A 12,405-nucleotide genomic window follows, 5' to 3' on the forward strand; every position below is an offset into this window, starting at 1 on the left:
TCAAATTTTAACAATAAAATGTTAAAATAAACACACGCTCTCTCAAAACTTTGCCTGCATTAAAACTATTCCTCCCAATGTTTTTTTTTTTATCAAATCCAAAACTTAAACTCGACACCAGTTTGAAAATCAATCACAATGTCAATTGGACCAATGACATTGGAAGAGGTTTAAGATTTTAACAATTGACTACAAATTTGAATTAAAGAATAGCAAAAACAAAAAAGAATCGAGGGATTGCATGTATAAAGACCTAATCTCTACGTGTTGATGATGGTAAGATGGAAGAACTCAATTTTAATTGCATTTAAGATACAAGAGCTACCTCCTTGAAGCATGTCTACCTCTATACGCATGACTTTCGTACCAACCACCAGGGAATTGCATTGCAATAAAACAACATTTGCGGCATGTGATATAAACTGGATGAGAATCATGTTTCTAGATCCAAGCAATTGCTTTAATTGTAATAAACAAATGGGTTGAAGACCCAAAAGGAAAACAGAATTAAGTAATTAACTTACAAATGGCAATTGCAGGGACATCCTAAACTGTTACTACACCCTAGTCCTAGCCGGGTCAATTGAGAAATGGATTCATAAATTCATAAAAAGTCATGTTAAATAACAATTAAACGTCTATTCTTCCACTTGCTATTGACGACTCTTCTTTGCTGAATGACCAGTCTTTCGCTTATGACGACTGAAATCAGACACAAATCTGAATGTTTGTCCACAACCTGGTTCAGCACACACATAAGGCCGTTCACCAGTGTGGACTCGAATGTGCTCAGTACGAGCCCACGCCCACTTGAAAGTCATCTTGCATCCCTTCCAAGGGCACTTCAAGGGACGCTCATCCTCGTGAACTCGACGGTGCTGCACCAGATACTTGTGTGAGAAAAACTTCTTCCCACACCCTTTTACAGGGCAGATATTTCTCTTGTGATGCAGCAGCTCCTGTTTCGACCCAAAACTCATAGTGCACCCATCAATATCACACTGATATTCTGGCTCCCCATCCTTCATTTTGGCATGGCCAACCGAAACCTTTGCAGCTGTAGCATTCTTCACCTTCTTCCTTTTTGTTTGCTTGCCTTTCAATTTTCCTTCAGATTCCTGACCTTTTGTGGCTCTCTTCCTAAGGCGTGTGCTCGGTCCACCTTCTTCCTCCTCTTCCATATGTAAACTAAACTCCTGAGAGTTGCTCGATTGCTTATTCCGCAAATGAGAAGACTGTTTTGTTTGCTGAGGAGTCTTTGATTTCATAAGTATCCGAGAACCCCGTTTTAAGGGCCGAGATGCCTGATTTTTCACTTGGAGGGTATTAGCTTGCTTCATCTGTTGAAGTGTCTTTGGTTTCGATTGTTTACTACGAAGAGTTCTCCTCAACTGCTGATCATCTTCCATTTCATCATCAGAATTCATATCATCTTCGTCCATGCATTTAGCTTGCTTCTTTTTAGGAGTTCTATGCAGCAGATGAGAATTATTTTCAGCCAAGTCATCCAAAACTTCTTTATCAGTGTGTTTGTTTTGCTTGCTCTTAGGAAATCTTCTCTGCTGCTTCTGAAAATGATCCTCCAATTGGTCATCAGATATTTCATTTTTAACTTCTCTATCAATGCCTTTGTTTTGCCTTTTCCTAGAGAAACTTGTTTGCTGCTTCAGACAATGATCCTCCAATTGGTCATCAGACATGTCATCTTCCCCTGCCCCACATTTGGCCTGCCTGCCCTTAGGAGTCCTTCTTTGATACTTACGAAAATGGCCCTCCAATTGGTCGTCTGATGCAATATCCTCTCCATTGAGGTATTTGGCTTGCCTGCTTTTAGGATTCCTTCGTTGCTGCTTCTGCACTTTCAGCTCTAGTTGGTCATCAGATGTGATATCTTTTCCAGTAATGTATCTGCCTTGCCTGCTTTTAGGAATTCTCCTTTGCCGCTTTTGAAAATGACTCTCCATTTGGTCATCAGAAATTATATCTTCTTCGCTAATGTATTTAGCATGCTTGCCTTTGGAAGTCTTCCTTTGCAGCTGAAGAGAAACAACATCCAAAGAATCCTCTGAAATATCATCTCTCTCTGTATCTTCAACTTGCTTGCTGCTTAGTTCTGCCCTCTGCTGCCAGTCAGAATCACAGTCCACTGAATCATTTGAAACCACATCATTGTCAATAAATTTAGCTTTTTCAACATTAACATTCCTCCTATGCTGCATGTAATCATCATCATCATCAAGCGAATCATCAGAAACCGCATCACTTTCAGTGCAGTTTGTTCGCTTGCTTATAGGTTTTCTATGATGATATGGAGGAGAATAATCCCCTTTCAAAGCAGCACCGTCTCTGTCAACATGCCTGGCTTTCTTCTTACTTCTAAGAATCCTCCTTGGCTGTGAGTTGGGTTTATCTTCAGTGGAATTATCTGAAACTACATTTTTCTTAACATTAGTACCTTTTCTGGTTCGTCCATTCTCTGCAGTCATTTTCCTTTTCTTACCTGATTTTCTGCTAGTAGTTTCACTTTTGGGGGTACTTTCTGATCTCTCAATTTTCTCATCAGATAATATCCACCCAAGTATGAGTTTCTCATCCTCAACATCTTCAGAATCTCTTTTTGCTAAAAGGGGATGTACCTGATTGGACATCCAAACTTTACCACACCATTTCCCAGCAACAACCTTTTTCTGCTTGTTGACCCTTCTTTGGTAGACCTTTGGCTCTACAGGTGAGCTTGCTGGAGAGCTACAACCAAATGCATAGTATATAACAGAATTGTAAGGCATCTGCTTACTATAAAGAGGAGAGCGGCACAGATTTGCACTATAAAAGAGATTGATTCCTAGCTTTACAGCCCAGTCACCATTCCCAGGAATAGCTTCCTCACTATCCAAAGCCGATTGGATCGTCTCCTCATCCTCCTTGGAAGCATGCCTGTATGCAGTATCCTTCCACATGTAATCAATCCCCAAATCTTCTGCCACCAATTTTGCTTCAGCCTCTATCTTGGGATAATCTATAGAAATATGTAACATAAACAATTAGTGTTTTACAAAGAGGAAAACTAGTAACAGTAACTATACAATTTTTAATCAGCAACACAATGAGGTTAATCAGTAATCAAAAATCCTATGCAAGAAAATGAAGATAAGCATTAGTAGCCATAATTCTATACAAGACACAGAAAATGAAGATAAAGTTAATTAGTATTAAAAATAAAAATGAGGTTATGTACACCGACTATCATCAATCCATGACAAATACATGAAAAATACTTCAAATAAAAAAAGAAACATCTTTTGAGATGTCCTGGCTTGTGAATGAATAGTTATAACTCATCATAGATGGACAAACATAACCCATCTATGACAAACATATCATCTATGACTACAAAAAATAAGCAAATTAAAAAAATATAAAGCATAACCAAAAATAAGATTCATGATTTTCTTTATACTATAAGATTTAATTTTGATTCACAAACAATGTAAAAAATACAATATCAGCAAATTTTGTGGTGCCATCTATTTAAGAAAATAGGCAAAAGCTTTCACTATAAGTGAAAAACAATGACTGCTTCATTTATTTGGTATCTTCATATTTACAGATAGTGTAAAATGCTTCATACTGACATTGAATCAAATTCAAACTCTTATCAAAGTTGGATAACCTTTCCATTAAGGAGGAAAAAATGATTTCTTTATATTTTGCAACATATACTGACATAACTTCCATCAAGGGACTCACATGTTTCTTAACCAGTTTAAACTCTGAAGCTATTAAGGGTTCATTCTTAAAGAGCAAAAGAATTGCAAAAAATAAAGTTGAATTGTTAGCAAGAACCTGGGCATGAGATAAACAATACAACATAAAATGAATAATTAGTCAATCAACCCACAAACCTGGATGACAAAGGAGCAATATGTGGGCTCCACCTATTGGACGAAGTTGCTGCTCTGCTTCTATAGCATGCTCTAGACAAAAAACATGCATTCTGGATGAGTCTTCATCGGATTGTAGCACCATTGAAGCATTTTTATTATCAAAGGGAATCATAGGCTTGTTAGACAACGACCTTTCAGCATCATGAGCATCTTGGGAACAATTAGAGGTGGAATTAGGAACCGTCCTTGAATTTTCAAATGTAACCCCTGATGTGATATTATAATCCTGTTTCTTAAGCGAGTGGTCTAAGGACTGATGACTCAAATTACACTCAAATCTACGATGCATAAAATCCTCATAATCAGCACTCTTTGAAGGAATATCATCTCTCCTATCTAGTACAGTCATGGGACTAGCATGGGAATCTTGAGTATCTTGAGTATGAGAAAGTAAACTTTCAGAAGCAGGGTTTATCACATTTGATTCATGACCGTCAATTGCAATCTGATCTTCCTCAGAGTCAGAAGAATTTCCATATGCCGAAGCCAATAATGCAAGAGCTGTATTGCCATTTTCACTTTTAGTGTTTAAAGCCTCCCGAGAAGATTGAACAGGAACATCATGTATACCATCTTGGACATTCTTTTTCATCCATCCTGCATAATGGAACTAAAAGGATTAGTACCAAGTTTTACCTAAATCCTAGGCAAGAAGACTGAATCAATGAATTATCTGAGGCAAACTTTTGAGAGATAAAGCAAAGGAGATATAAAAGGATTTAGCTTCTTAGATACCTAAGTTGTGCCTTCATATGCACATCACAAAAGCTTTGTATAGAGCACTAGTGCATGTCCCTGTTTTTTTTATTTTATCCCCCAACTAAAAACTTCTTATAATGAGATTTGCAATTATGTAACTAAAGACAAATTTACGACACTGATGGCAGGACAACTCAAAGCTTCTTCAACCATCACACAAGACAAGACAAGACAAGACAAGATTCTGTAGTCTCCTGGAGTTCAGTATTTGAATATTACAACTAAACAATTTAACCATTTCTCTTGTATAATAAAGTACCACAGGATCCAAACCAAACTTCTGGACCCCAAATAATACCAGAGGGACAATATAAGAGAAAATTAAAAAAGAAGACAGATAAATAAGTAGGCTAAAGCTCAGACTGTCATCAGCTAATTTATATAACATCAATATTTCACAAAAGGAGATTTGGAGACAAAAGAGGATATCCCTGGTCCATGCCAATGCAGAGACAAGTCATAACCTACAGGCATACATTTGTGGTTCTGCTCTACTGTAGGAAATTATCATGAAAGGGTGGCCATGCAACTCGGCTCTTACTTATAGAAAGACACTGACCAAATAAATAAACATGTTTCCCAAATAGCACAAGACAGGCCCAGAAAATGCCTAGAATGTGAAGTCGTTATTGATAAGATCCAAAGAAACTAACTATTTTTGATACAATATGAAACAGTATGAATGCTAGAAATAGAACTTATAAAACCTGCCTGTATACATATTTGGCTCAGGAATAGTTGCTCTGTCATGGGCAATAGTAAATTTATTGCTTGATACTCCAGAGCCAACAACCCAATCATTAAAGAAGCTGCAATCAGCTGACATTAGATATCTAGCTGCTGGTTCTCTAGGCTGTACAATAGCAACACAGGAAAAGCTTAATATTCCACACGTGACACAAGAAAACAGTCTCTGATCTGATAATCCTTCTCCTTGGCTAGTTTCTCTTTCATTGTCTCTTTGAATTGGCTTAGAACTGGAAGTGCTTACATTACCATTTGCATCAAAAGAGGAAATCCTGTTCCTTTCATACAATGTAGTAAACTTGTCTCTCACAGAATAGAAACTTTTTTCTTGCTTGATTCCATGACTCCTGTTGAATACCAGATCATCAGAAACAAAACCTTTTGAGGAATGCATTCCCTCAGAATTGCTTACATTGATGGATTGCTGGGATCCAACACGTAATTTTGAGCAAACAGAAATGTCAACTGAGCTACGAGGAAGAAATACTACAGGAGATCCTTTCCCAAGTATATGAAGCAGATCATTGTTCTGTAACACATCTTGGACAAATAGTTCTTTAATTACTGTTTCTCCTTCACCCTTCTTCTTATCTTTAAGACGAGAACTACGAGGTTCAGCACTGATGCCCGCTGGAATTCTGTATGGAAGAAACAAATCATATTTACAGGCAGTATATTTTAGAACAGATCATATGATCATCAGAATAAATGTCTTGGTGTCATGATCAAATTGTACTACATGAAATTTTGAATAAGGAAAGCCTAAAAACCAAACATTTATATCAAGAACCAGATTGATTCATCCACACTTTTTAAAAATTGGAGAATAAAACTGCATCCTGAGACCCCATTAAGTCAATAAGGTATCATTAATAATTGCATCAACCTACTAACAAAATGAAAACAAAAGATAATTCTAGTAAGATATCAGCAGCACACTCTTATAGCCAATTATAAAAAGCTAGTTTAGAAAAAGACAAACCTAGAACACAATGCTAAGGCAAGGTCATAAAGTAACTGGAAATGTGAAACCATGGGAGGATAATTTAGTGAAGCCCTCCGAATTGCAGCATCTTTAGCAACCCTCAACCACTCAGGTGTTGCAATGTTTGCTGCCTCTCCACAATTAAAGCCTACACAGCAGACATTCAAAGCATTACAGTCATTCAACTAAACCCTTGAGCCTATGAGTAACATTCTTAAGACTTTTAGTTGCCTTACCATGACTAAACCCTGTGTGATAGGCTCTTGGAAACGTCACAACAAATTCCCCAGCATTTTGTACTAGCCTGATTACAAGAAATTGAGAGTTAAAGTTAAAGATGCACATAAACCACCATTACAGGGTCACTGAACAAGAAAATGACATCTAATATTTGCAATGATGATTACTAACATCCATTCAATTTAAAATATATATATATATATATTCGAGATAAAAGAGGGTAGCAGCAACCAGGGAGAGGACATTATATTCTTTTAAGCAGCAAAATAAATTAAGAAAAAAACAGAGGGAACCAAGCATGCAGCAAGGCTTTGTTGTCTCTCTGCATATCAGAAATGGGTATCCCTTGAAACAGCCATAGCAGAGCACCAGAGAGAAGGAAGAAAACAATACTACTCCAAATCAAAGATGAGGGTCTTTCACTCCAACCACATATACCACACAACTAAAAAAACTACACCATTGAGGTTTCCTTGTTTCTACCAAAGCCTTCAAAACTAACAATCAATAACTGCTTCCAAGCTCCAAGTGAAAGAGAACTCAATATTCATTTAGTACACAAATGATTTCAAAAGGAAATAGCCACAAGATAGTGAGAAAATAGAAATAAATTATTCCAAATGGAAATGGAAGCTGTAATGATGAATTCATGTTAATGACAGGAAAAAAAAAAACAGAAAAAGTTAAATCTTTTGACTAGGGATACATTTCCAGCGAGGTTGCATTTGAAATTGTAACAGAACTTCAACATCTTTAAGCTTGAAATTAATTTGTGTGTCGGACAAAATTAAGCAGCAATTCAAAGTAAACGCAAGCAGCATAGCATCACTAACACACCACAGAAAAACTGGTAGTGTAAGTACTTAATGTTTGAGATTAATACGGAGGATATACCAAATACGATCACAAAACTATAGCATGATGATCATAAATATTAGTACCTGCAGCATGGAACACCTGCACTAATAAATACTTCAGGCGACATCACTGTGGTTTTCTCACCAAGAATAGCAAAAGTAACTGTTGAAGGGAAACAAGACCCATGTAAGTTTGTCACATGTTGATTCATATATAAATGCAAAAATCGAGTATCATCCTTTTAACAAATGCAAATCACTGTTATTCGTCAGTTATCCCGGGGAAGGGGCTGACCAAGATCTTTCATTCCTCATAAATTGAAACATAAAAGATGATATATCAAAGGTGAAAGAAGTGAAGGAGATAAAAAATAAAAAATAAATAATAAAAAATAAAAAATTGAAGATTGCCTACAGAAAACAAGAAATCAGAAATATGAAGGTTATGTCAAGGAGATGTATGTGTTAGCAGAGTAGATAGAATGTGAAAGAATGAGATGACTGTGCCCATCCCAAATGGGGGCTGATTTTCAAATTCCAAATTGGAAAATGGCATCAAGATATTGTTCAATCATTAGCCGCATTCATTGCCTCCTAAATCAACAAGTTGGCGATCTAAAATCAACTAAATAAACCCTAATTTTGTCATCTTTCTTTGTTACAATCAAAATTTCAACCACTTTTAACTGGCTGAGATTAAAACAGAGAACTAAAACTTAAATCAAAAACTCCTAGGGTTTCAATAGTGAATCTTGATTTCAACAATCATGCCTTGATCTGAAACTCATGATTGTGAAAGCATGTCACAATACAAGCATGCATCCTTCAATTTATAGGTAAAATGCAGAAAAAGAATTAAACAAACTATACGGCCTTTTACAAGTAAAAGAGTGAAAGATTACAAGAACATAACATGTTAACAGAGCACAAAACAGGACATTCATTAGAAGAGCGAGGACAAAATGATTTTCTGATCCACTTTCTCCCACCATAATGGGTTCCAAACAAAACTTCACTGTGTTCATTTTTAGACCAAAACTGACACAAACAGAAAATGTACTCCCCAGTGCACCATTTATGGAAGGAAAAACTTGTTCCTTTTCAACCAAACTAGCGTTGTCCAGAGCTTCGGCCAATAAAACACGCTGCTACAAGTTTAGGACAATCTTCTTAATAAGCACTTCTAAGAGAACAAAATAAGGTAACATGAAATAAGTTTCTCCAATAAGTTAAAATTAGCTCATATCATACATAATCTAATTCATAGAAGCTCTCTCATCTAACTCCTCCAAAAAGCTAAATTTAACTTGGAAGAAGTTTAATTCATTTTACTTTGTTAACTATTTCCCCTCCAATACTTATTCAAACGCTTTTCCAAACAAAACCACGGTCAAAACCCACAAAAGAGACAATGTGATACAAATACACTCCGTAAAGCTAATAGCGGTCCTTACGAATCCCCCAATTATAAACAGAACCTTTCAATAATAAGCAGACGCAGAACCACACCAGCAACTAACCATGCTTTTCAAAGTCAACATTTCACAAATTCGAAGCAAAGGCAAGCAGGCGCGCACGCCAAGAGAGAACTGAACAGTAAATTCAACAATGCCGAAAGAATAAGAAGCAGGCGATCTCACCGAGCGGGTTAATCTCGCCGCCGTAGCCGTGAACCCTAACGACTTCCTCGAAAGCGACGGCGGCGTCGCGCGGGACGCCGTACCAGGTCTTGCCGGCGCCCATGTGGAGGTAGTTCAAACTGTGCAAGTCGTGGTCCTCGACGTGCCAGGCGAACCAGCTGAAGAGCATGGCGACGTAGACCATGGGGGAAGTGACGCCGGGAATCTCCTCCTTCATGAAGCGCAAGAGCGAGCCGTTGGCCCTAGAAACGGCGCGCATGTTCCAGGGAGTGTCCGCGAGGGAGCTGGGATCCCCTGCGTCGCGGCATTTGGGGGAAAACGCGGAGCCCGGCATGTCGTTGGCGTACTCGACGGAGAAGGGTTTGTCCAGCGTGGCCTTCCAGAAGAGCGTTTCCGTCTCGAGCGGGCTGAGGCCGAGGCCGGAGCCCGAGGCTGAGGCCGAGGCTGAGCCCGAGCCCTTCTTGGCGTGGCGTTTGAGGTACGTTTTCTCGAAGGACTTGGCCTTGGACTCGAACTGGTGGAAGGTGTAGTGGTCGCCGCTCTGCCAGACTGGACGCTGGACGGGGCGCGGACGGCGGGGGCAGAAGCCGATCTGCTGCTGGCGCGTGGTGAATGTGGAGCCGGCGACGGCGGCGAGCGAGTGGTTGAGGTTGGCGATGGCGGTTTTCTTTGGGGAAGGCGGGAAGGGAGGGATGATTTTGCAGATGCCGTACTTGGAAGCTTCCTTCTCGATCTTGAATATGTAGGCGATTGGATCTTGGAACTCGGCGACGGTGGGGCGGTACTCCGGCGCCACCGGCAGTGATTTGAGCCAGGGCAGAACGTCCTCGGAAGCTCCTCCCATTAATGATTCTTTTGGTTTAGATTCCGCCTCTTCCTCTTCCCCTGTTTCCAGAGGAAGAATGAAATTGGGGCAGGGCTCGGCAGGGGTTAGCAGAGTGAGTAGTAGACATGTGAGTGATGTGTGAGTTGGGGTTGGGGCCTTTTATTCTCTGCCTTTCTTTCTCACAATTGCCATTGCCTTTTCCTCTTATTTACCTTCACTGCCCCTTTTCTCTTTCTAATTAATCCACTTTCCCTTTTTTCTCTTTTTGGATAAATCATCACTAAATACTAATCAGGCTACTTTTGCTGATGCGCCCTTTTCTGCCGCTTCCTGGTTTTACGTTATTCTAATTTTGCCCCCGCCAAGATTTGGTATTTTCGGATTGGGTTGGCTGGATGACGCCACGGTTGATGACGTGGCCACATGGGTCTCTCGCGCTTCAAGGGGAGTCAAAGACGACCCCACCGACTGGCGACACGTCAGCATCTTGATCTAGACACGTGTCGCATCCTGATTGAGCCTTCATAAGCCCTGCTTGCATGAGATAACTGAAAAATCATGCAAACTAGGCACATGATGGAGCAGGGTCAGCAACAGCATGAGTGTGAGTAATTATAGTTATAGTTATAGATATGTGTTTGATTTGATTGCAAGACTCGATTAAATCACCTTCCTTTATGGTGAAAATCAATGGCAAAATACAAGGACTTGAGTTAACAAATGATATGATAACAACGTTCTAGTTAGTTTGCAAGTCAAACATCAAGTAACTTCGATTTTCCCTGTTTCTTTTTTTTTTTTTGTTTTTTTGTTATGGTGAGAGAACCTTTGACATGGAAAGTGAGTCCAATTTAATAGTGACATCACCCGTGCACTAAATTTAATTTAACTCCATATATTTACTGTGTGTTCAAATGGGAGAATAATGTTTTTCATGGAACATTTATTACAATTTTATTTTTCCTTCTTAAAAGATTTCCTAAGTACTACGGGTCTTGCTCTAGTACCCTAAGATGATCCATTAGAAGAAAAAGTAACATCACCGTACATTGATGTGTATGGATCCTAGACATCCTAGCCATCCTTTTACAACCATGATTTTTTCGTAGGTTTAAAATTTGTATTATTTTGCGTGGCTAAAATGAGTTTAAATAGAATCCTGTTGCTTTTTGTCGGAAAGCTTCAACGTAGACTTCTTATCATTTATAAAGTCCCTATATTCTCTTCCATTTGTTCTCATATGTAATATTTTAAACAGAATTATTTTCCATCAGCGTTTTTTATCTTTCTTTTTTGGGGCTGAATTATTATCATGTTTTTTTAACAAGGAAATCCCCTTGTTCCCAAAAATTATGTTGCCAAAATATATCTTTGAAGAATCATGCACGTCGGTTATGTATATATTTTTTTGTGTGCAGACAAACTGAAAAGAAAAACATTTATTGATGTACTTTAAAGTAAGCACGTGTTTGCTAGTGGTCCAACATCTATTAGAGTAATTTTAATGGTGTAACCACTAACCACTATAAATTGTTTAAGTGGGTTTTTAATGAATCTCGCCGTAATATATCATTTTCTATATTCTACAATTTAATAACTTCCAATGATATAAAATCTACAATATCAAAAAAACACTGTACGTTAAAAAAAGTGTTATAGCATATTTTTCGTAAGATTATGCTGTCCTAGATTTACTCTCTATTTTAAAAGTTATTTCCAGTGATTTAAAAACCGGACCGAACCGGCCGGTCGGACCGGTTGGACCGGGAACCGGTGGTCCAGCCGGTCCGAATCTTAAGTTGGATCGGTTATGCAGTCGACCCGTTTCAAACCGGATTGAACCGGTCAATTTTCCGGTTCAACCGGTGAACCGGTGGGTCAAACCGGTTCAACCATTTTTTTTTCTTTTTCTTTTTTCTAAATTTTTTTAAGGGACCATAAATCACAAAAAATAATAATGAAAATTGAATCTCTTAATGAAAAAGCAAGGAGTCTTATTAAATATAACAATGACTACTTGTTCTAATATATTTGTTTGTAATATATACAACTTAAATAACTTTTATAATATATTATTAATTTTAAATTATATATTTAATAATATAATATTTATGTAAATATTACATATATTATTTTGTGATATTAATTGTAAGCATATTATATATGTACATATTATTTATATTTTTAATTTGTATTAATATACTGTTTAACATGTAATTTTTTATGTATTTTTTTACAAAATAAAAATAAAAATAATTTTAAATAAGATAGAAAAATTGAAATTTAAAATAAGATGTGAATTTATTAAAATTTATAAGTATAAAATATATTTAATATAAATATTTTTTAATAAAAATAAATAAAAACCGAGTCATGCGGTTCAACTAATGACCCACCGGTTCAACCT

The 12,405-nt window shown here is 37.6% G+C and overlaps 1 protein-coding gene across 1 annotated transcript; it reads right to left on the reverse strand.

Annotated features, from left to right (window-relative positions):
• Window positions 1-386: 386 nt before the first annotated feature.
• Window positions 387-10,155, reverse strand: REF6 (relative of early flowering 6). Its single transcript, XM_020380168.3, has 7 exons — window positions 9,173-10,155; window positions 7,617-7,695; window positions 6,672-6,739; window positions 6,433-6,583; window positions 5,415-6,088; window positions 3,903-4,541; window positions 387-3,016 (listed from the first exon to the last, which is right to left on the reverse strand). Exons 1-7 carry the CDS (start codon window positions 10,014-10,016, stop codon window positions 654-656), a joined length of 4,818 nt encoding a protein of 1,605 aa, XP_020235757.1. The 5' UTR covers window positions 10,017-10,155; the 3' UTR covers window positions 387-653.
• Between the last annotated feature and the right edge of the window lie 2,250 nt (window positions 10,156-12,405).

This window comes from Cajanus cajan, chromosome 6 (genome assembly GCF_000230855.2).
Source record: "Cajanus cajan strain Asha chromosome 6, NIPB_CcT2T_4, whole genome shotgun sequence".
Classification (NCBI taxonomy): domain Eukaryota; kingdom Viridiplantae; phylum Streptophyta; class Magnoliopsida; order Fabales; family Fabaceae; genus Cajanus; species Cajanus cajan.